The sequence below is a fragment of the Caenorhabditis remanei genome, chromosome II, assembly GCF_010183535.1.
Source record: "Caenorhabditis remanei strain PX506 chromosome II, whole genome shotgun sequence".
Lineage (NCBI taxonomy): Eukaryota > Metazoa > Nematoda > Chromadorea > Rhabditida > Rhabditidae > Caenorhabditis > Caenorhabditis remanei.
Genome location: NC_071329.1, coordinates 19297659 through 19321820, shown reverse-complemented (window position 1 = coordinate 19321820; position 24162 = coordinate 19297659). Strand labels below are relative to the sequence as shown.

At 36.6% G+C, this 24162-nt stretch overlaps 10 protein-coding genes across 10 annotated transcripts; 1 reads left to right on the top strand and 9 right to left on the bottom strand.

Annotated features, from left to right (window-relative positions):
* Positions 1-1943: 1943 nt before the first annotated feature.
* On the top strand, positions 1944-2693 carry GCK72_008034 (uncharacterized protein; the record flags this gene model as incomplete). Its single annotated transcript, XM_053726605.1, has 5 exons — positions 1944-2091; positions 2142-2188; positions 2248-2374; positions 2418-2584; positions 2649-2693. The coding sequence occupies 5 exons, from the start codon at positions 1944-1946 to the stop codon at positions 2691-2693; spliced, it is 534 nt and encodes a 177-aa protein (XP_053590799.1).
* A 3691-nt stretch (positions 2694-6384) lies between these two features.
* On the bottom strand, positions 6385-7364 carry GCK72_008033 (uncharacterized protein; the record flags this gene model as incomplete). Its single annotated transcript, XM_053726604.1, has 2 exons — positions 6385-6506; positions 7193-7364. The coding sequence occupies 2 exons, from the start codon at positions 7362-7364 to the stop codon at positions 6385-6387; spliced, it is 294 nt and encodes a 97-aa protein (XP_053590798.1).
* Positions 7365-9571: 2207 nt separating this feature from the next.
* Positions 9572-10586, bottom strand: GCK72_008032 (uncharacterized protein; the record flags this gene model as incomplete). Its single annotated transcript, XM_003105803.2, has 3 exons — positions 9572-9722; positions 9779-10477; positions 10522-10586. 3 exons carry the CDS (start codon positions 10584-10586, stop codon positions 9572-9574), a joined length of 915 nt encoding a protein of 304 aa, XP_003105851.2.
* Positions 10587-11112: 526 nt separating this feature from the next.
* Positions 11113-12147, bottom strand: GCK72_008031 (uncharacterized protein; the record flags this gene model as incomplete). The annotated part of the gene is made up of 3 exons (XM_003105710.2): positions 11113-11287; positions 11344-12036; positions 12083-12147. 3 exons carry the CDS (start codon positions 12145-12147, stop codon positions 11113-11115), a joined length of 933 nt encoding a protein of 310 aa, XP_003105758.2.
* Positions 12148-12634: 487 nt separating this feature from the next.
* On the bottom strand, positions 12635-13282 carry GCK72_008030 (uncharacterized protein; the record flags this gene model as incomplete). The annotated part of the gene is made up of 1 exon (XM_053726603.1): positions 12635-13282. The coding sequence occupies one exon, from the start codon at positions 13280-13282 to the stop codon at positions 12635-12637; it is 648 nt and encodes a 215-aa protein (XP_053590797.1).
* Positions 13283-14053: 771 nt separating this feature from the next.
* On the bottom strand, positions 14054-15075 carry GCK72_008029 (uncharacterized protein; the record flags this gene model as incomplete). The annotated part of the gene is made up of 3 exons (XM_053726602.1): positions 14054-14228; positions 14273-14965; positions 15011-15075. The coding sequence occupies 3 exons, from the start codon at positions 15073-15075 to the stop codon at positions 14054-14056; spliced, it is 933 nt and encodes a 310-aa protein (XP_053590796.1).
* Positions 15076-16053: 978 nt separating this feature from the next.
* GCK72_008028 (uncharacterized protein) lies at positions 16054-17079 on the bottom strand (the record flags this gene model as incomplete). The annotated part of the gene is made up of 3 exons (XM_053726601.1): positions 16054-16225; positions 16277-16843; positions 17015-17079. 3 exons carry the CDS (start codon positions 17077-17079, stop codon positions 16054-16056), a joined length of 804 nt encoding a protein of 267 aa, XP_053590795.1.
* An 866-nt stretch (positions 17080-17945) lies between these two features.
* Positions 17946-18999, bottom strand: GCK72_008027 (uncharacterized protein; the record flags this gene model as incomplete). The annotated part of the gene is made up of 3 exons (XM_053726600.1): positions 17946-18135; positions 18189-18887; positions 18935-18999. The coding sequence occupies 3 exons, from the start codon at positions 18997-18999 to the stop codon at positions 17946-17948; spliced, it is 954 nt and encodes a 317-aa protein (XP_053590794.1).
* Positions 19000-19656: 657 nt separating this feature from the next.
* Positions 19657-20300, bottom strand: GCK72_008026 (uncharacterized protein; the record flags this gene model as incomplete). The annotated part of the gene is made up of 2 exons (XM_003105626.2): positions 19657-19825; positions 19879-20300. 2 exons carry the CDS (start codon positions 20298-20300, stop codon positions 19657-19659), a joined length of 591 nt encoding a protein of 196 aa, XP_003105674.2.
* Positions 20301-21458: 1158 nt separating this feature from the next.
* On the bottom strand, positions 21459-23298 carry GCK72_008025 (uncharacterized protein; the record flags this gene model as incomplete). The annotated part of the gene is made up of 6 exons (XM_003105744.2): positions 21459-21610; positions 21667-21828; positions 22502-22587; positions 22635-22698; positions 23058-23174; positions 23223-23298. 6 exons carry the CDS (start codon positions 23296-23298, stop codon positions 21459-21461), a joined length of 657 nt encoding a protein of 218 aa, XP_003105792.2.
* Between the last annotated feature and the right edge of the window lie 864 nt (positions 23299-24162).

The following is a 24162-nucleotide window of genomic DNA, read 5'->3' as shown; positions in this document are numbered from 1 at the left end:
AAAATATTGGGAACTTCGGTTATCTGAAGATTCACCAATTTCGAAACGTAATAACTTTGACACTAGAAGTCCCCCAATTAATTTTTTTTATATATTCTTATTACGCACATCTTGACCTCTATTTTTGTAGTTGACCACTCTTTTATTCGAGCGTTCCTTAAGGCTACACAATCTTTTGAACTACACACTTTGAAATCCTAAAATACGTATTCTCCAATAAATTTCTAGAGTTTTGATACCCATATTGCCCTGGCGGCCTAACTTCCCAAATTTGTCGGACCCTAAACCACGAGCAGTTTTTCAGTTCTCAGGTTATAACTCGAAATGGTGAAGAGATAGAAAAAAGTGGTAAACTATAAAAATGATCAGCTTAACTTTTCCTATTGATTCATGTATTTTGGTAGCGTAACTGTCACAGTCTGGCTGCCTACACGAAACTGTAACTGTTCAGTAGTAGGGTCCGTATAAAAAGTAGTAAAAAAGTGGTCGAAACTGAACTTAAACCGTTTTTTTGTTGAAAAACACACACAAAAATTTTGCAGTCTCGATTTTGACGAAGAACCACAAGCGCGGACGGAACATGAGAAGATATCTGCATTTGGGTATCAGGTAAGTTATCGAAGTACGGAAAATCAAAAAAAGATTTTTTTAAAGTTTTGAAATTAGCAGGGTAGGGATGTTGCGGGCGGCCTTCGCCTTCACGCTGCGCCTTCTTCATTTCCCAATAAGGCGAAAAATACCGTATTCATTTCCAAGACAGGCGATTTTCGCCTGTTTAGTTTTTTTCTCGCGGTTTTCATTACCGCTTTTCATTTTTCGGCAGGCAATTTTTGCCGCTTATTATTTTTAACGCAGGTTTTGTTTTGAAAGGGAATGAAATATTAATTTCAACCAATGAGGAAATATGTTCGTGAGCAAGCTTGAGTATGGCAATCTAATTGATAAGATAACCTATTGAATTAGTTTATTTGTTATTTTTTATTTGGTTCTTTTTTCAATGATTTGCATCTCAGTGTTTTGTATTGCATTCAACTCGTTGTTACATGAAAATTATGTTTTCAAACAATAAACAAACCAGATCCATAATAGTTACGAAAGAAAGCAAATTGGAAGTTTTAGTCGTGACAAATATTTTTTTGAACCTATTTTTTATTGAAAGCTACGTTTCCCACCGCTGTTCAAGAAACATCAGTTCGAATACACTTTATTCACTCCACTCTTACTCCTCTCTGATATGGAATCCGTTGAAATGAAGTCAGAATCTTCTATTCCTCTCAATGCCAAAGAAAAGTCGAGAGTTCTCATTCCGAAAAAACGCAATTCCAAGTGGCTTGAAGAGTTGATACAAAAAGGCAACATCGAGGTTAGTTTTTAACTTTTATAGGGAACATGGAAAACTTTAATAATTCAAGCCGGTGTCCAAGAAATCGAATCTTGGTACTGATGAGACGGATCCATCAATTATTCAATATAGTTATAAGGATGGTGTTAAGTTTGAGTTTGTGAAGTGTTCCATATGCTCATCTGTTTTGTCTTCGAGTCACGGTGGTCATTGGACGTGAGAATCAACTGTTTTTTTTTGTTGTTAAAGTACTGGTTTAGGCGGCACCTCCAGAGGAAGTGCGTCCCAGGGATGTCCACAGAGAAATTGATGGAATCTCAGGAAGTTGTTAGAAATGCTATTGCCAATTATTGTCTAGAAAGCGGAGAAAGTTTTCACCATACGGAGAGTGACTCTTTCAGGCGTTTACTGAAGACGTGTATGTCGACAATGTTAGTTATTCTTCTCATTGAGATGCCGGATTCTTAACTTTTTCACAACAGGAAAAATAGCATTACAACTGAAACAATAAAACTTCCCTGTCGTCAAACAATTCGCGATTTGGTTGAAACAAAATGTATTGCAATTATTCATAAAATCGGAGAAGAAGTATTGAATCAAAATGGTTGAGAATGTAATGTTTGAGATTGACTTTCAGATATCCCCATATGTTAAGAATGGAACAGCTACACTAGTTCTGGATTTCGGAAAGCATGTTAATGATTTTCTAAGCTCGTTTGTATCTTATATTTCCATTGATGAACATGGAGGTTTTTGGCATCAGTAAAACAAATAGTAGAGCATTCAAAAATTATTTCAGAACCGTTTTTGAAGATTCTTCCCTACAGTTTCACCCCCATGTTTGATGTGAAAACAGCTATAAATGTAAGTTATCACATTATTCTGAAGTCTATAATTTTTTAAAGGTGAAAGACTTGCTTGTCCAAAGCGGCTCGAAGTTTGGATTGATGGAACATGAAGTTTTATCAATGCACATTGTTAGCGACGGTGCATCAAATTTATCATCGATGGGCAAAAGATTTTTCGCTGACTGTAATTTTATGGTGCTCAAAAAATCGAGAATATTCTATTGCAGGGGCTATCTGTGCTTGTCATGCAATTCAGAAAATGTCCGAGAAAGTTTTGTCTCCGAACGTGAAAAATACATTTATGTATTCATCGGATGAACTGAAAAAGTTGAACGAATGTTCATTATTAATGGGAAAATGTGCTAAACTTGCTCTGGCCGTTCACAAAAATAAGGTGAAATTCGTGTCTACTCACAAACTCTGAACCGTGAATTTCAGAAACTCTTGCATCTATCCAGACTTCCTACGACGTATGTAGAAACGAGATGGCAGAGTTGTATTAATTGCGCAAAAGACATCCTATCGTTGCTCCCATTTTTGAAGCATAGTTCAGTTTGTATGATCTCTGAGGCAGCGAAAGAAATTGAAGAAGAAATCGTAACATTGAATCCAATCGTAAAGACTTTAGAACAATTTGAACCTCTTCTGGCGTTTTTTGAAGTCCGATCCTCATTTGTTTTATTAAAAATCAGAAATGTGTTTTTAGCAATCGACAGTGACTGTTCATTTGTATCTTCCTATGATTCAAGCCATGCATAACACATTTTCACAGATCGAAAAGGAAACGGATGACACTGTATTTTTTCATTGAAATATCAACCAAACAAATATATCCCTTTTAGACTACAAGAATAATCAATAAATCAGCGAGAATTGTGACTGGCGAGTATCTCGAGAAAAAGATTTCCCATCTCCACCTCAAAGCAACTTTGTTAACGCCTAGATTGAAGAAAATGTCAAAGATGACTCAATCTCATCAACAATTAGTAATAAAAACTATGGAAATTTTATTGAAGACCACCGTTTTTATTCAGGCTCTTGATGTGTTGAAAAGTGATACTCATCGAAAACATAATGATTGGATTCTTTTATTCGAACAACTACAAATAGGTTCTGAAGATGTTTCTGTTCTTATGTATTTATGAATTTATGAGTTTTCTCTTTCTTTCCTCTTTTTTTCCTAGTTCCAGTCTTTCTCTTTCTCTTTCTCTCTTTTACGGAAGAAGAAAATATGATTCTTTTTTTGTGAAATTCTTTTAAACACAAAACTAAAAAACGGCATTTTTACCGCTTGGAAAATGAAACGCGTCAAAAATTGCCGTTTTATAAACAGGCGAAGGCGGCCTTCGCCGGAAATGAAAAAGGCGAAGGTTGCCTTCGCCTGAAATTATACAGGCAAATATCGCCGTAGGCGAATATCGCCGCCGGCGGAAATGAAAAAGGCGAAGGTCACCGTAAAACGCATTATTAACATCCCTATAGCAGGGTCGCATGGTCCAATTTACTCGACCCGTCATGAACTTCCCTTGTTAGCCGATCATAGCCTGTATTAGATGATCTTAGGCTATCATAGCCGATCTATAGCCGAGGATTTTAGGCCACTTTTGACCGATTTTAGACCATCTTAGGCTATCTCAGGCTACCTGAGACACCCTAAGCCGATCTTAATCGTTTTCAACGGATCTCAGACGATCTAAGGCTATTTTAGACTGTCTAACGCTATTTTACGGTATTTTTGTTGCGTTTAGACAATTTTAGGCTATCTTGCGCTACCTTACGCTCACTTAGGCTATTTTTTGCTATCTTCGCCAATCTTAGCCGCTTTTAGCTGATCTTAACCTTTAGAAACTTACCAAAAAGAAAAATAAAAGACTAAAAAAACTGTCGAAAGAACAACATCTTTCTGTAATTTTAGCTAATTTTGATGAGCTGGATATTTTAACTGGCTGAAATTAAGTAGTACTAACATTATAAAAGTTCTGAAATTCTCAAACAGTTTCAACATTGAAAATCATAAATTTATTCCAGCACCATGGTTTCTTCCGCGCGGAAATCCCCATAATGCCTCTCACACTCGCAGTCTTTTGTTGTTTTCTGAATATGGTGGTGCCAGGAAGTGGAACTTTTCTGGCAGGCATATCAGTGTGTTGTTGTTCTGACTCAAGAGGATCATCCAAGTTTAGATGTCTCGTGGTGAACACACTGGCAGCGATTTTACAGGTAAAATGGGGGCAAAGATATTGTAACACTAGTGATTGAGGCGCACCGTTCCCAGCGGTATACCTCGGCTCTTAGAAGAAATACTAAAAATCTGCTAACTGACAAAATATAGCTTAATATTCATAAAATATTTCTTTAGTTAAAAAAATTTCCATATCTTTATAGACAGCAGAGATAAGATGCTCCAAACTCTTGATAGGTAGGCTGGCGCACCATTGAGTTTACAGACTAAAAATTGTGTTTTTAGACTGAAGAATTATATTTTCAGACTGAAAATTCGGTTTTCAGAATGAAAATTGCGTTGTTAGTCTAAAAAGGGGTTTTTAAACGGAAAAATGGGTTTTTTGAACTGAAAAATGGAGTTTTTAACAGTTTTTAAACAGGAAAGCCACTTTTTTTTTTGAGGAAAATCGCAAATAATTGAATTTAGAGTTTTCGCTACAGTAGATGCGTAGGTTACTGTAACCCTTAAAAAAGAAAAAAAAAGTTCGAAGAGATCAAAAAAGCAACCACATCATCAAGGAAATTGTGCAGCTTTCCGAAATTGAAGCCGCTCTCTTGGTCTCTTGGGACAAATTTAAATACGAAAAAAAAAATTGTGCAACATGTCCTTCTTCTCCTTTTTTAGTTCCATTTGGCAAAGGAGGAATAGTCAAACATCATTCCCCCTTTTTGGGAATGAAGAAGGGAAATGACTAACTGAATGAATGAACTACACTCTAGGGGATGAGGAAGGGGAATTAAATGTATTTTGGGATGGGTTTCACATTTTTTGGTATTTTTGGAAATGAGAAGGTCAAAAAACAAATTCATAAAGTAAAATAACCTTTTTTTTGGAATTTTACAGTAAAAAAGCAAATACAGAAAGACGCATTGATTTCAAGACATGTCAATCTGTGTATCTGTGTGCCCAGGTGTCCAGAAAGTTCAAATTGTACATTTTCAGAAAGCTGAAATTATGAGGATCATAAATATGTTATTAAATTTTAGGTCCGGAAACTAATGAACGGGGATACAACAAGTTTTGTTTTCAACGTATCTCGGTCATTTTTGATGTACACAGTCAGAAATAGGTGAAATCCCGCAATTCCACAAAGGGCTGCTGAAGTTGCATCATACCTCACGACAAAATGCACAACCTTTCAAAAAACTCAGAAAATCCACTTCTAGACCCAAAATACGTCAGAAACACGTTAAAAATAATTAAAAATTCTTTCGGCTACTGTAGATACGCCATATCTGATGACAAAATTCACAAATTTTCAAAATTCCAAGAAAAACGCGTTACCAGGCATAAAAAACGTCAAAAATCTGGAATCCCGTAAATCAGTCAGGAAAAATCCCACAATTCCACAAAAGGCTACTGTAGATGCATCATACCTCACGACAAAATGTAAATTGCTTCAAAAAACTCAGAAAACGCGTTTCTTGACCCAAAAAACCTCATAAAGCCAGATTTTCACGTTAAAATCGTTATAAATCTATCAAAATAAATGAACATTTCCAGTTCCTCCTGTTCCCTCTTCTCATCGGCTTCATTTGGAGCGTCATTTGGGGTATCATGTTTATTCAAATCGCTCGAAACTGGTTTATCTCCGACTTACACCATCGAACCGACTTTTTGACATGGTGCCCGTGTAGTAATTGGTAGTAATTAGTTTTTGACGATTTTCAATAATTAAATAATAACTTTTACTGGTTAGTGATGTCATTATAATATCTGTTGTGTTTTTGAAAAGTATTGCAATTACATAATAAAGTTTATTTTAAATTTTATATTAAATTCACAGAATTTGAACCAGTGGCCTAGAAACTCAAAACTAGTCCTCTGCTTCCAGGAAAGTCATTTTTAATCGGGTTACTGTAGTTTTTGTGGCGAGACCTAACTTATACCAAACCTAGGTATGATTGCACTTTTCTAAATGTTGGGGGACTAATCTTGGATTTCTAGGTCATCTTAAAAAAATACATGATTTATGGATGATAACTCATCCTCTCGGCATCACATCTCTCATAGAACAAATCGAGTAGATCATCATCAATTTCACCAAGAAGAATGCCTCGTTGCTGGATTTCTCGGAATGGGCGGAGCAGACCTGGAATATTAAAAATGGTGGTTCAGCAAAATCACTTCAGTGCCGGTATATAAATTTTAGCAGTTCTCAGTAGACATTCGGACGGACAGACGAGATTTGGGACATCCGGACAGACAAGTGCACAGAAATCCAACTATTCTGATAAAATCTCAAAATTTTCAGTTTTTTAGCCAGTTTTTAGGTAAAAATATGATTTTTTAGTGAAAATATCCATTGTCTGTGTCTCCGGCTGTTTTTCCGTGACATCTGGACACACAGCCAACGTACGTGACAGGCATCAGATTTTTTGATTTCTGTATTAAAATTCCGCTTCTTCCCATGTTTATAATTTGTTCCCACCATTTTTTGTACGAACTGGAAAGCTGAGAAAACGCTGATTCCAAATATATATTCTGTTTTTGTCCTCTAGGTCTGGTATTCGAGAAAAATTGGGTCAACGTTTGAAAAAATAGAGAATTATTACTTTTTAACACGCCAAAAACTGGAAAAAAAGTTTCAAAACATTTTTGTCAGAAAGGTAATAATTTTCAAACCTGTAACCTTGTTTTTCCCAAATACCAGGCCTCGAATGCAAAAACTGAATATTATATATTTGGAATCAGCGTGATTTCAGCTTTCAAATTATATAGGCCATGACCCATAGTTCCAAACTCTACATGACCTTTTCTACAAAAGAAAACACTCACCTATCCGATTCTCATTAATCCCAGCCGCTAAAATAACAGGAACTGTTAGGTACATATGAATCGATAGCAACACCAATACAGTATTCCATGTCTGCGGAAGACGTCGGCCACATAGAATCCTTATAAGGCGTCTGGACAGGTTTCGCAGCTGGTCAGGGTTCGGACCGGGCATAGATTTCTCTAGAAATTAGTATTTAAGTCTAAAACAGTAATAAAAAGTCGGTAATGAGGTTAATCAGGTCATGTAAAAATGCATTTCAATACATATTTCACCTTATTCACAAACGTTGTATTTAATTACATCTTTACATGACCTGAACAACCCCATATAACGCGTTCTCTGTAAGACTCGAGCAAATACATGGGAGCCTAGAGTCTATAAAGAAGCTAGGGTTTGCATTTTTATACAAACATGTACTACGTGTCACTAGTAACCCATATTCACATTATTGGCTCTCAGCTCACAGGTACGGTAGTACGGTAGGTGCTCAAAGGAATTTTGAATCATATTTTGAAACTTTGTGAAAATACTTGAGCTTTCTACGACATACCTAATAGAAAATTTTTGGCACCTTTGAACACCTTCCGTACTACCGTACCTGCGAGCTGGAAGCCAATAATGTGAATATGGGTTACTTGAGACCCATAGTACATATTTATATTAAAATCTGTCCCTAGGGCACACGTTGCTCGAGTCTTACAGAGAACGTGTTATATTAAAAACGGAACGCAAATCCTAAAATTTGAGGAAAAAAGAAAAAAAATGACTCAGGGGGTGCAAGCAAATTAAATCAGAGTCTCAGAGCCGAAAAGAAAACAAGAGAGAGAAAAATATAATAATTCTTCTTACTCAACAAAAAAAAAACATGTTATGGGGCGCTCCCTTTTCAAAAAGAGAAACAAAAAGAAGTCAATTTTCGATTAGGGTCCCTGCCTGGCCCCTCTGTGTTCATTCGAGCGTGAAAAATTGGAAAACGAAAGAAAAAGAAAGAAGAAGAAGGGTGAAGGGGGAGAGTCATTGAATAATGAATAATAACAGAGGTAAATAGAAAACGGGGAAAAGGGCGGGGAGGGGTTTCCGTAATAGAAAAAAAGAGAAAATGATTCATAAGGGATCAACCATAATTAAAATAAATTTTTTAAATTTTATTTAAAAACCCCTATTTTCTGTGGAAAGTTGTAAAAATTTCAGCCACAATTGAAAAAATCGATATTTTAGCTGGAACAATTTGATTTTTCTTGAAAAGTTGTCATTTTTCGAGTTAAATTCAGTTGAAAGACATAGTTTTTGGTATTCTGCCCGCGAGATGTCGATTTCGGTCGATTTCAAGCTATTTTCAGCGATTTCTCTTTGAAAATTACGATTTTTTTTCAGTGAAATTTGGATAAAAAACTATGATAACAGAAATTTATCGATTCTGATGGAATCTAAGATGAAATGTATGGGTTTTAGACGATTTCAATTCAAAAAGCACATAATCTCGGTTTAAATTATTGAAAAACATCCCAATCTAGCCTTAATCTACGTCTCGCGGCGTAAATATTAAAAAATATTGGTATTCATTAATTCGTCATGAGTTTTTTCCGATTTTTACTGAAAAATTGAAATTTTCAAAGAAAAATCGCTAAAACAGCTTTAAATCGGCCGAATAAATACCAAAAACAAGACTTTCATTAACTCTGTGTCGAAATTTACGTCCTTTACTTGAATTTGACTAAAAATAGCAATTTTCTAAGCAAAAATAATGGAAAACTGTAAAAACCGGTCAAAATCTACTTTGTCCAGCAAAAATATAGAATTTCTTCGATTATGGGTTGAAATTCAAGGGTTCGAACTTTTTTTAAAGCAATGCATAAAAATGTATTGAAAACAGCACAGCGGCAATTGAAATATGTGAGAACCGCTCTGAACTGCTTAAATCTCTCCAGATTGCCCCAAAAATCAGAATACACTGAATATTTATGAAAGATTTTTCATAAATACTGAATATTTATGAGAAACACGCTTAAACTAGCTGAATCATCAGTTTGAAGGGTTTAAATAAAATATATATATACCAAAGCCGTCTGAAGAAGTGACAATTTCTCCATGGCTGGGAATTCCAATATAAAATTTAAAAAAGGGTGGGGATTGTTAGGGATTGGGATATCACAGAATGAGCAACAAGTTGGAAATTACATTTATTCACGACTTAATCGAAGGCTATATTCATTAAACTGAGACAATGATAGTTTGTTCTGGGAAAGATCATTAAAAAATAAAAACAAAAATGAGAATCGCGTTTGCTTAAAATTAACAAAAAAATATTCGTAATTATTTCGATGCACAGATCAACAGAGTTAGAACGGCATTTATGATTGCCTTGTCTTTTTACTGCTTCATGGCTCTCCAGTAGCATCACTTTCTCTTTTCAAAGTCGTTGGAACTACTTCCACGACAATATAATTCTCGTTGTCTTGAGATACATGTATCTCGGCAGTCGTGTTGATAGGAATTATCAGACGTGGACAGTTTAAGCTGGAGTTGAATCTAGAAAATTAAAATAAAACTCAACAGGTCCGTCATTGAAACAGTTGAACACTTACCTTTCATTTTTAAATTCTTTCAGATCCTCCAACAAAAAATGCATAGTACGCTGGTTGTTCCCATAATCATGAAATTTGAAAGCCGTTCCTATTTCTTTTCCATTTTCCATCCAGTTTTTAATCAATACCAAGAGATCTTCAGGCCTGAAGGTATTTATTTCAAAAGCCACATGTTTGTTTGTGTTGTTTTGATTAATTAATTGTGTGAGTCCGTCAAATCCGTGTAAAACTATGAGTTCCTTTGCAGAAGTCAGAACTGGATGATTCAAATGATCGGGTTTATCGATTGTAGTACGGAGTTTTTTTAAAGGAAAACTGCTTGGATCTATAATTGGCAGGAGGTGTTCACTATAGCAAACAGAACATCTAAACTCGTTGATTTGAAGAAGGATATTTGGTGGTACAAATTCTGGAATTGCAGAAACAAATAATAAACAATTCACGTATATCTTTGATCTAATTCCCAAATATGAATCGAGCAGTTTTTTCATTGCTTTTTCCGGCTTCAAATTCAATGACAAAGTTCTTTCTAAATCCTTCCGAAATCCACTTCTGAACCGCAATTTGTTGTCGTTGAAGTTATCTATTAAGTAGACATTTAGATTTAAACCATATCTGTTCATTCCAAGTTCCACTATGCTCAAGGGTATTGTCTTCTCAATAGTTCGAAGAGAATGGTTACGTGAGGCAATGTGAATTCTGTAACGTAAATCTAAGACAGATTATGAAAGGAAGTTATTTACCTTCTCATGGGATCCAAAAACTCTAGAACACATCGAAGACCAGAGTATGACAATGCGATAGACATCACCAAGACAAGTGGTAGAGGAGAATGAAGACTATTCCTATTAGCAAAATGTAGAATGAGAATAGGACAAATAAAGGGCGAAGAATAAGAATAGTGAGGGTGTCTGCGCTAGATGAGGGGGTGATTGAGGGCGGGGAACAATTAGCACCTGTCACATCAGAATGCCAGCAGATGTATCAATGTGAGCAAATTGATGAGACCAGCTGCTTTCCGTGTATTGTCGTTTACGGATAAGTCTTTTACCATCTCAAATAGATCTGCAGGGCTCCACGTTGATTAGATAAAAAGGGAACTCAAAACAAAAACAGTAAACTTTAACGTTGAGTGTAATAACGGTTTATTTTAGTAAATTATTTATATGGAATACAACAGGTTCATTAAATAAGAACAATTTAGAATCTTGAAAAATAAAATTTAACTGGAAAATATAGATATGTAGTATATTTAATAATCAATGACTTAAGGTCATCAAAAACGGATGCGTGAATATTTCGAAGATCACATAAACAGAGTAAAATTCTTTACATTATTGTTTTGCCTTCTTACTGCTAGATGGTTCTTCTGTTGCTTCTCCTCGTCTTTTCAAACTTTTTGGAACCACTTCCACGACTATAGAATTCTTACTGCTCACAATTACATGTATTTCGGCAGTCCTGTTGATAGGAATTATCAGACGGGGGCAGTTTAAGCTGGAGTTGAATCTAGAAAATTAAAATCACAATTATCAAATCCGTCATTCAAACAGATGAACACTTACCTTTTATTTTCAAACTCCTTCAGCTCCTGCAACAAAATGTGCAAAAGACGATCGTTGTCATTATTATTATGAAGCTTGAGCGTCGCCCCTATTTCTATCCCATTTTTCATCCAGTGTCTAATCAATACCACGGGATTTGCACTATTGTATCGATAATCTTCAAACGTTACACGCTTGTTTCCGTTATTCTGATCGATTAATTTCTGAATTCCATTAGCCCCACATGTAAATATGACTTCTTCTGCAGAAGTTAGAATTGGATGATTCAAATGATCGGGTTCGTCGATTCCAGTACGGAGTTTTTTCAATGGAAAACTGCATGGATCTATATTAGCCAGGAATCGATTGATATAACTGAAGCAACATCCTAACTCATTGATTCGAATAATGAAATTTGGCGGTAGTACTGGAGAATACATTCCATAAATGCTGAGAAAGTTTACATAGATCTTCGATCTACCACCCAAATATGAATTCAACAGTTTTGTTATTGCTTCTCCTTGATTCAGTTGTTCTGGCAAAACTTGATGAAACTTTGCGTTTTGTCTATTACTGAACCGTATATCAAAACTGATCTCCGTTGAGTACTTATCCAGCTTCAAAAATTCTCTATAAATTTCAAGTTCCTCTATCCAAATAGGTATTGTCTTATCAATGGTCCAAAGAGAATGATTGCGAGCGGCAATGTGAATTCTGAAAAAGAATGCTACTTAATATTATTGAAAGGACAGTTACCAACCTTTTCATGGGATCCAAAAACTCTAGAACACAACGAAGACCAGGGTATCCAAGTGCGGTAGGCATCACCAAGACAAGTATAGAACAATATGAATACTATTCCTATGAGGAATGAGAACAGGTCGTATAAAGGGCGAAGAATAATAATAGTGAAGCTGTCTGCCCTAGAAAAGGAATGAATGAAAGAAAGTGGTGGATTGGTTGTTGGGGGTAGGGACCTCGAGGAATTATCTCCTGTCACATCAGAATGCCAACAGATGTATCAATGTTAGCAAATTGATGAGACCAGCTGCTTTCTGTGTATTGACGTTTACGGATAAGTCTTTTACCATCTCAAATAGATCTGCAGGATCCACGTTAATTCGATAAACAGGGAACTCAGAACAAAAACAGTAAACTTTAACGTTGAGTATAATAACGGTTTATTTTAGTAAATTATTTATATGAAATACAACAGATTCATTTTTTAAAAACAATTGAGAGTATTGAAAATTAAAATCAAAGTAGATTCATAATTATTTCGCTGTTCACATTAACAGAGTTAAAACGGCGTTCATGATTGTCTTGGCTTCTTACTGCAACATGGCTCTTCAGTAGCATCAGTTTCTCTTTTCAAAGTTATTGGAACCACTTCCACGACAATATAATTCTTATCGTCTAGAATTACAGAATCGTAGTTAAAAAACTTGAACGTAGTCCCTATTTCTTTTCCATTGTCCTTCCAGTTGTTTACCAAACTTACAAGATCTGGGGTACAAAAACTAGACATTTCAAATGTCACACTTTTGTTCGTGTTGTTTTCATTGATTAATTGTGGGGCTCCGTCAAATCCGTCTACAACGATGAGTTCCTTTGCAGATGTCAAAACTGAATGATTCAAATGATTGGGTGTATCGATTGCAGCACGGAGTTTTTTCAAAGGAAAACTACTTTGATCTATGTTAGCCAGGAATTCATCGATATAGCTGAGACTACATCTCAACTCATTGATTCGAAAAATTAAATCTGCCGGCAGTGATAACCAACTCATTCCATAGAGGCTGAGACGGTTTACATAAATCTTCGAGCTAGCTTCCAAATAAGAATAGAGCAGTTTGCTCATAGCTTTCTCCGGATTCACATTCGATGGCAAAATTATTTTGAAATCCTTCCCACGTGCATTTTTGAAACGCAATTCGTTGTCGGTGTAATTATCTGTCATATAGTTATTTAGATTGAAACAGTTTATGTTTATTCCGAGTTTCTCTATGCAAATGGGTATTATCTTATCAATGGTTCGAAGAGAATGGTTGCGAGCGACAATGTGAATTCTATAACGTAAATCTAAGCAAGAGTATGACATGAAAATTAGCAACCTTTTCATGGGATCCAAAAACTCTAGGACACATCGAAGACCAGGGTATGAAAGTGTGGTAGGCATCATCAAGACTAATGACAAAGGAGAATGAAAACTATTCCTATTAGAAGAATATAGAATGAGAACAGGACGGATGAAGGGGCTGTCTGCCCTAGATAAGGGATGAATAAGTGAAACTGGTGGGTTGGCGGAGTGGAGGAGGCAATTAGCACCTGTCACAATAGAATGCCAGTAAATGTATTAATGTGGGCAAATAGATGAAATTTGGTGTTCTCCATTTGTAATTCAGAAAAAAGGACGAAGAGGTGTCTTCCCTTTTGTTAGGTTGGAGACGTATGTAACTTTGTTGCTGCGTTTTGGGATAAAAGAAAATGTGGTGATAGTCAGGGATTGGGCTATTATAACATGAAAACTTAGTTGGAAATTACATTCATTCACGATTTATTCAAAAGGCATATTCATTTAACTGACAAGATATTTGTAAGACAAAAACGATTTGTGTTGGTGCAGATAGAAATTGAATTAAAACAGAAATTAATAGTAGCGATGGCTCAACGTGTCATCAAAAAGGATTCGTGATTATTTCAAAGTTCACATTAACAGAGTTGATTTTCATTATTGTTTTGCCTTCTTACTGCTACATGGCTCTTCAGTAGCATCAGTTTCTCTTTTCAAAGTTATTGGAACTACTTCCACGACAATATAATTTTCGTTGTCTTTAGACACACGTATTTCAGCAAATGGCTCAATTGGGACTCTCAGAATTGGAGTTACCTGATTGTGATGGTTACTGAAAAAAACAGTTAGCTGGAGACGTCATAAAAAAGGTCTCACCTCTCAGTTTTAAATTCCTTCAGCTTCTGCACCAAGAAATGCATAACGCGGTTGTCCTCATAATCATGAAACTTGAACGTCGTCCCTATTCCTTTTCCTCTTTTCATCCAGTTTCTAATCAATACCACGGGATCTTCGGTACGGAAACAATACGTTTCAAACGTCACACGCTTGTTCGTGTTTTGATTGATTATTTTTGGGACCCCGTCAAATCCGTGTAAAACTATGAGTTCCTGAGCAGAAGTTAGAACTGGATGGTTCAGATAATATGGTTCACTGATTGTAATACGGAGTTTTTTCAAAGGAAAACAGCTCTGATCTATAATAGGCAGGAACTGTTCAATATAGTGAAAACAGCATCTCAACTCATTGATTTGAAGAATGAGATTTGGCGGCACGAACTCTGGAATTGCAGAAAAAATTACTAAACACTTCACGTAGATTTTTGATCCAGCTTTCAAATATGAAACGAGCAGTTTTTTCATTGCTTCTTCCGTCTTCAGATTTGATGGTCGAATTCTTCTGAAATCCTTCCAACGTCCATTTTTGAACCGCAATTCGTTGTCGGTGCAGTTATCTATTTCGTAGTATTTTAGATTCAAACAATTTCCATTTATTCCGAGTTCCTCTATGCTCAAGGGTATTATCTTATCGATGGTTCGAAGAGAATGGGCGCGAGAGACAATGTGAATTCTGTAAAATAAATCTAAGAAAGATTTTGAAAGGAATGGTACCTACCTTCTCATGGGATCTAAAAACTCTAGGACACATTGAAGACCAGGGTATCCAAGTGCGGTAGGCATCACCAGACAAGTGGTAGAGAAGAATGAAGAGTATTCTTATTAGTAGAATGGAATGGAGAATGAGAACAGGACAAATGAAAAGGCTGTCTGCCCTAGATAGAGCAACTGGCGGGTTGGTTGATGGTTGGTGGGGGCGTGGAGCAATTAACACCTGTCACATCTGAATGCCAGCAAATTTATCTATGTGAGCAAATAGATAAGATTCGGTTTTCCCTATTTGTAATTCAGGGAGAAGGACATAGAGGGACCTTCCCTTCTGTTAGGTTGGAGACTGAAATTTTTATAGCAAACTACGTTTTTAACTACAAAAATGCTGAAATAATAATGTTAGCGAATACCAGTTCGGAGTCAGTTAATGATGATATAAGAGAAAAATGTAAAGCGCTGGAGGACAGCTGTATTAAAGGGGCGCCTCAATCAGAGGGTGCATCTCTATTGCTCAAAGGGTCAGTCGGAGGGCACCACTATTGGAGGGGCACTTCAAATTGGGGGGCACCTCAAATACAGTTTTTACGGTAACTTCATCACTGCGTACTGGGCTGGGCTGTGGCACGACCGGCCGCGGCCCGCGGTTTTCAGGGCTGCCGAAATCGTGGATTGATCAAATGGGCTGAATTTTTGCACATCGACTAATCTTCGGGTCCTCTACAATGCAGCCTGAAGAAGCGAAAATTTTCCATGACTTGGAACTCCGATATGTTATCCCCCATGGCCTTTTTGACAGCCTTGGCTTTGCGATAAACGACAAAGTGGCAATAGTCAGGGATTTGGGCTATCACAGCATGAGCAATTAGTTGGAAATGAAATTTATTAACGATTTATTCGAAGGGTATACTCATTTAACTGACTTGTGAGGCAATTATAGTTTGTTCTGGTGTTGATTATGACTAAATCAAAACAAAAATTAATAGTCGCGTTGGCTTAAAAAACAGAATTATGATTATTTCGATGTTCACATTAACAGAGTTCGAACGGCGTTCATGATTTTCTTTCCTTCTTACTGCTACCCTGCACTTCTGTAGCGTCAATTTCATTTTTCGAAGAAACCACTTCTACTACAATATAATCTTCGTTGTCTTGAGATACATGTATTTCAGCAAATGCGTCAATCGGGACTTTTAGAATTGGAGTTACCTGACTGTGATGATCACTGAAAAAACACACTTGACAAACGAATTCCAGTGGTCATTTAAAAAGCTACCTTTCAATTTTAAATTCTTTCAGCTCCCGCAACAAGTAGTGCATATAGAGATTGTCCTTATAATCATGAAACTTGAAGATTGTCCCAATTTCTTTTCCATTTTTCTTCCAGTTTTCAATCAATACTAAGAGATCTATGGGTCTGAAGTTATACTTTTCAAATGTGACACGCTTGTTTGTGTTGTTGTGTTTGATTAATTGTGTTAGTCCGTCGAATCCGTATAAAACTATGAGTTCCTGAGCAGAAGTTAGAACTGGATGATTCAGATTGGTAAGTTCGCAGATTGCAGTACGCAGCGTTTTCAAAGGAAAACTGCTTGGATCTATAATAGGCAGGAATCCATCGATATAACTGAAGCAACATCTCAACTCATTGATTTGAAGAATGAGATTTGGCGGTACAAATTTTGGAATTTCTCTATTAAAGAAAAAACACTTCACGTAGATCTTTGATCTAACTCCCAAATATGAATTGAGCAGTTTTTTCATTGCTTCTTCCGGCTTCAAATTTGATGGATAAATTCTTTCAAAACACTTTCCACGTCCATTTGTAAACCCCAATCCGTCGCTGTAGTTATATATTACGTAGTCATTTAAATTTAAACAATTTTTGTTTATTTCAAATTTCTCTATGATCAGGGGTATTGTCTTATCAATAGTTCGGAGAGAATAGTTGCGAGAGACAATGGGAATTCTGTAACGTAAATCTAAACAAGAGTATAAAATGAAAGTTACCAACCTTTTCATGGGAATCAAAAACTCTAGGACACATCGAAGACCGGGGTATGAAAGTGCTGTAGGCATCACCAAAACAAGGGGCAAAGGAGAACGAAGAGTATTCCTATAAACAAAAATATAGACTGAAAACAGAACGAGTGAAGGACGAAGAATTATAATAGTGAGGCTGTCTGCCCTAGATGAGGGATGAATGAGAGAAACTGATGGGTTGGTTGTTGGGGCGGGGGGGGGGGGGGGGGGGGGGCAATTAGCACCTGTGACATCAGATTGCCAGCAGATGTATTAATCTGAGCAAATAGACAAGATTTGGTGTTCTCCATTCGTAACTCGGGGAGAAGGATATAGAGGGGCCTTCCTTTCTGTTAGGTTCGAAACGTACATAACTTCATCATTGCGTACTGGGTTGTAATTTAGTGTTTTCCATTTATAATTCAGAAAGAAGGTGCCTTCCTTACTGTAGTTTAAGTAGAACTTACTTCATTGCTGTGCTCTGGGATAGATGGGGTTCTGGAAAGAATAAGTGGTGATAGTCAGGGATTAGGCTATCACATCATGAACAATAAATTGTAAATGACAGTTATTCACGATTTATTTGAAAGATATATTCTGAGACAATTATAGCTTGTTTTGGGTGCAGATAATAATTAAATAAAAATAAAAATAAATTGTCGCGTTGGGTTAAGATTATCAAAAAATGACTTGTGATTATTTTGATGTACAGATTAACGGCTTCAGGGCATTTAGCCAATGGATGTTTTGCCACCAATTATAGGAAAACTTTCAAACCTTCATGAAAAAAAACGTATCACCTTAATTAGCGTTATCAACACGCCCTAGTGATATGTTTTTTTCCTTATTAACCTTTGGAAATTTTCCTATGATTGGTGGGAAAATGTCTGGTGGCGAAATGTTCCGAAGCCAGATTAACAGAGTCAGAACGGTGTTCTTGATTGTCTTGCCCTGTCACTACTACATGGGTCTTCAGTAGCATCGTTGTCTCTTTTCGAAGTTGTTGGAACCACTTCCATGACAATATAATCTTCGCTGTCTTTAGACACATGTATTTCAGAAAATGAGTTGATTGGAACTCTCAGAATTGGAGTTACCCGACTGTGATGGTCACTGAAAAAAGAAACAGTCGACAAACTAACTCCAGCGGTCATTTAAAAAGTTACCTTTCGGTTTTAAATTCCTTCAGCTCCTTCAACAACAAATGCATAACACCGTTGTCCTCATAATCATGAAACTTGAACGACGTCCCTATTTCTTTTCCATTTTTCATCCAATTTCTAATTAATATCACAGGATCTTTAGTATAGAAACAATATGTTTCAAACGTTACACGCTTGTTCGTGTTGATTTGATTGATTAATTGTGTGACTCCGTCGCATCCATTAATTGAAACGATAAGTTCTTTTGACGAAGTTAGAACCGGATGATTCAAATAATCGGGTTCACTGATTGCAATATGGAGTTTTTTCAAAGGAAAACTGCTTGGATCTATTATAGGCAGAAACTGTTCAATATAGTCGGAACAACATTCCAACTCATTGGCTTGAAGAATGAAATTCTGTGGCAAGAATTTTGGAATTTTAGTAGAAAATAAAAAACAATTCACGTAGATCTTTAATCTGAATCCCAAATACGAATCCAGCAGTTTTTTCATTGTTTCTTCAAGATTTAGATTCGATGACCAAGTTCTTCTGAAATTCTTCTCACGTCTATCTTTGAATTGCAATTCGTTGTTGGTGTCGTTCTTTATTACGCAGTCATTTAGTTTTAAACGATTTCTGCTTATTCCGAAATCTTTTATGTTCAGGGGTATTGTCTTTTCAATGGTTCGAAGAGAATGGTTGCGTGAGACAATATGAATTCTGTAACGTAAAATTGAATAAGATAATGAAAATAAAAAGTTACCAACCTTTTCATGGGATCCAAAAACTCTAAGACACATCGAAGACCTGGGTATGACAGCGCGGTAGGCATCACCAAGACAAGCGGTAGATGAGTATGAATACTATTCCTATTAGCAAAATGTAGAATGAGAATAGGACGAATGGAAAGACTAGATAAGGGATGATTGAAAGGATTTGGTGAGCGGTGGAGGCGGAGAGCAATTAGCACCTGTCACATCAGAATGCCAGCAGATGTATTGAAGTGAGCAAATAGATTTCGTGTTCTCTATACATACAAGTACGTAGAGGTGTTTTCCCTACTGTTAAGTTGGAGCGTACATAAGTTTATCTGCTGGGCTAGGCTGCGTACTGGGCTAGGCACAACAGGCCGCGGCCGTGGATTGATCAAATGGGCTGAATTTTTGCACATCGACAAATCTTCCGGTCCTCTACAATGCAGCCTGAAGAAGCGAAAATTTTCCATGACTGGGAACTCTGATATGTAATCCCCCATGGCCTTTTTGACAGCCTTGGCCTTGCGATAAACGAAAGTGGCAATTAGTTGGAAATGACATTTATTAACGATTTATTCGAAGGGTATACTCATTTAACTAACTTGTGAGGCAATTACAGTTTGTTCTGGTGTAGATAATAATTAAATTAAAACAAAAATTAAAATTGCGTTGGCTTAATGTCATCAAAAGAGAAATTATGATAATTTAAATGTTCAAATTAACAGAGTTGGCGTTCACGAGTGTCTTGCTCTCTTACTGCAACATGGCTCTTCAGTAGCATTACTTTCTTTTTTCAAAGTCGATGGAACCACTTCCACGACAATATAATCTCCGTTGTCATGAGATATATGTATATCGGCAGTCCTATTGATAGGAACTCTCAGAATTGAAGAATGATGATCACTGAAATAAAAAACAGTTGACAAACAAACTCCAGCGGTCATTAAAAAACTTACCTCTCAATTTTAAATTCCTTCAGCTCCTGCAACAAGAAATACATAACACTCTGGTTGTTCGTATAATCACGGAACTTGAATGTTGTCCCTATTTCTTTGCTATTGTCCTTCCAGCATCTTACCAAACTCAGAAGATCTTCGATACGGAAACTAGACATTTCAAATTTCACACGCTTATTCGTGTTATTTTGATTGACTAATTGTATGACTCGGTCAATTCCGTCTACAACGATGAGTATCTTTGCAGAAGTCAAAATTGGATGATTCAGATAATCGGGTTCTCTGATTACAGTACGGAGACTTTTCAAAGGAAAACTACTTGGATCTATATTAATTGGGAATCTGTCGATATTGCTGAAACAACATCCCAACTCATTGATTCGAACAATAAAATTTAACGGTAGCGATGATTGAGAAACCATTTCATAAATTCTGATAAGGTTTACATAGATCTTTGACCTAGCTCCCAAATATGAATCGAGCAGTTTTTTCATAGCTTCTTCCCGATTCAGAATCAATGGCCAAATTCTTTTGAACTTCTTCCCACGTCCATATTCAAACCGTATGTAGTTGTCGATGTAGCTATCTATTACGTGGTCGTTCAGGTTTAAACAATATATATATGTTTTTATTTCGAGTTCCTCTATTCTCAAGGGTATTGTCTTATCAATGGTTCGAAGAGATTGGTTGCGTGAGGCAATGTGAATTCTGTAACGCAAATTTGAATAAGAATTATAGAAGAAAAGTTACCAACCTTTTCATGGGATCCAAAAACTCTAGAACACATCGAAGACCAGGGTATGACAGTGTGTTAGACATCACCAAGGGAAGTGGTAGAGGAGAGCGAAGACCGTACTATTAATATCAGCAGAACGTAGAGTGAGAATAGGAACAGTGAGGCTGTCTGCCTTAGATGAGTGATGAATGAGAGAATCTGGTGGGTTGGCGGGGTGGAGGAGGCGGAGAGCAATTAGCACCTGTCACGTCATTACGATAGAGGATGTGTCTCTCTGAGCGAATAAATGAAACCAGAATCTCTCCCCTGCCACGTCATCTGGCCCCGTTGAGCAAATAGATTAGGTTGACATCTCTCTTGTCACCCAGTAAATATTCGGCATATCCCTTTGCCAGCAGCCATCCCAATTCAAGGGGTTGTAGCATTTTTCTATGAGTCCAATCATTTCCCAATTCCTGCTACCTAAACTTTATAGTTTTTGAACACCTTGGTTTCAAAACTATTGGTTTCCAACCGTCCCAAGAGCCCAGGAACTCATTCTTGTGACGCTCAATTCGAGCACATTCCTAACTGCTGCCTGGTGCACCAGATACGCGTTTTGACAGGATTAAATTCCATGAAAAGACATGAGGACCGACAAGTTCACACATTCCAGTCATTTTTGAATAAAATATATCGTTCTTCAGTTTTTTGTGGCGGGCGCACCACTGACGCGTCTTGAAATTTATAGGTCTTAATGAACATCCCTTATTTGAGTCTGAAAGGTACTGGCGCATCTTTTACGCGTTTATGATGCTCTCAATAATCTTTATTTGCCGAAACCAATATCATTTCAAAAAAAAAATCAAAAAACAGATTCTTTATCGGCTTCGGTCATTTTAGTCGCATTTTTGTTCGGATTAGGAAATCTATCATATCCATAACAAGTTCCGACCGGGGTGTACCCAACGTTGAGAAGAGTAGCAGCATCAGATGGAGTCCAGGAGTAGATGAGAGCTGGAATTTAGAATTTCCGATTTTTTTTCAGAAAACTTCTTATGTGATAGACTCACAAGTCTGATCAGCATTTGAGTAGAAAGTGATTGGGATATTCGCGCCACAGACTTTCGAACTCATACAGTAACCACTTCCACTACGGTACTTAAAATACGACATGTCCTGGGTACAGTTCGGAAAACCTTTCGGGGGATTCACAAGGAGATTGCAGGCTTTTCCTGGAAAATAATGGAAATATTTGGATTGAAAGTGTCAAGGCGGTTTGATTGAGTATAATTATGCCAGGGTTTTGAAAATTTTGGATTTTTGCCACGAAACCTGAAAAGGTTTTTGACCGTAACCCGGAGAGGTCAATTCCGATAAACTGCTTTCATAAAAGTATAATCATGCCTAAGTCAGGTCTTGTCACGAAATTATGAGGGTTATTGCAGTTATCGTGGCGGGATCTAACTAGTCATGATTATGCTTATCTGAAAGCTCTTGAAACGCTAATTTGAAAACTATAAATTTTATTGTGACAGTGTCAAAACTAGTCAAGTTACGTTATCTTTTGTAAATACTATAATAAATGTTCGGAAATTTTCAAATGTATTCAAAACGCTGTAACTCTCTCATTTTTTAAGCAATCACTTTGTTTTTTGGCTCAAAATAGTTAGAGTTTAATGCTAAACTGCTGAACCGTCCTAGATACATTTGCGATTACTGTAGTTATCGTGGTGGGACCTCATTCGCCCCAAAAATAGTTAGTACACTTTTATAAAAGCACTCAATTGGCTGAATCTGGAATTATAACTTTTAATGTATTCAGTGTAAAACAAACTGAGTTATGGTAGAAAATACGTTTTGGACATTTCGGGTTACTGTAGTTACCGTGGCGGGACACAAACTCACTAGTATCGGTGAAATAACCATCGAAGATCCGAATCAGATACGGCTTGCAAGTTTTCCAGAATCCGGCTTGATCACGAAGTGCTTCTCTGAAAATATCGATTGAAAAAAACTTAAAATAAAAAATGAAACTAACGAAGTAAGCCAACCGACATTAATTAGTCCAAGTGAAGTGGTGGAGGTGATTTCCAGGTCGTAAACTGAAAGTTTTTTTTTTGAAAAATTTTGAGAAAATATGATTCAGTTCTTTGAGAGCTTTCAGAAAAATATAAACATGCGAAATTTGAGATAATATGTTTTATTTTGTTTGGCTGTAACTCTGTCATTTTTAATCTGAATCCCTCAAAACTAAGATTTTTGAATACAGCGTGTTCTCAGCTTTTAGAAAATTATAATCATGACTAGGTCTGGAGCAAGTTGGGTCTCACCACGAGTTTCCGGGTTACTGTAGTTTCCGTGGTGAGACCCACCTTGATTCAAATATAGGCATGATTATACTTTTCTGAAAGCTCTCAACTTTCTGAATTCGAAAATTGTATTCGTTTTTCTCAAAACTTACAAGAACTCATAACATTCCACGACGATGATCCACAGGTATACCCTCCTGCCGTGGGCTGATTAACTAGATCGGTGTTTCTAATAGTCTCACAATATCTCATCCTTTCTGGTTTCCAGTCTGAAATAATTTGAAATATAATTGGGAGTTTTTAGTTTGTAGTCTTACTTGCATAGGCACTCAATTGTGGTTCCACCTGGCGCGCCAATGACGCGAAAATGAAGATGAATAGAAATTTCTGCATTTTTGATTCTGCATTTTCGTGGCGTTCTTCGTCAATATTTATATGTATTTTTATGAATAGAGAGACTGAAGATTGTGTGCTAACAAAAAAGATCACTTTCAATAAAGTTTTCTTTTTGAAAAGAAAGACCAAACACTATCAAACCATGGGAAAACAAGATTTTTGGTGACATTACAGATACAAGTTTGAGATACAAGAAGTGGGGATTGTGTTGGTAGCCTAGAAATCCAAAACTCGGCCCCCAGACAAATTAGGTCTCGTGGCGAAAACTACCGTAACCCAAATAAACTGTGGTTTTTTGTGGCGTAAAATGGAAAGAAAGAATGAGGTACATAGGTAGTGAATGGAGCAAGAGCAGGGTTGCCGCCGAAAAAAATTTGACCCGAAAAAAAATAAATTTTTTTTCGGTCGCCCAAAAAATACCCGAAAACTTTTTTTTGTTCGCCTGAAAACCTCTCAAAAAACCCGAAAAATCAAAAAAATGTACTGAAAACAGTTAGGAAATTAATAAAAACAGCTAAAAAATCTACCTTCTTTTCCAAAACCGAAAAAAACGAAAAAAAATTTTTCGGGTGACGAAAAAAACTGAAATTTTTCTCTCCGCTCCGCGGAGGCCGAAAACAATAAAATATTTTCGGCTCCATACACCCGAAAAACCGATAATAAATTTTTTTTTCGGCGGCAACCCTGAGCAGGAGGCACCAACATCAGTAATCTGCCATTTTCTAGGTCAGTAAGGGAAATCCCGCTCAAATAAATGACATGACAGGTGCCAATCACATTGACAATTGCTCTTAACCGGTTTTAGCCATTTTTTAAAGCTTTATTACCGTTTTCAGCCATTTTGGTCATTTTAAGCAATTT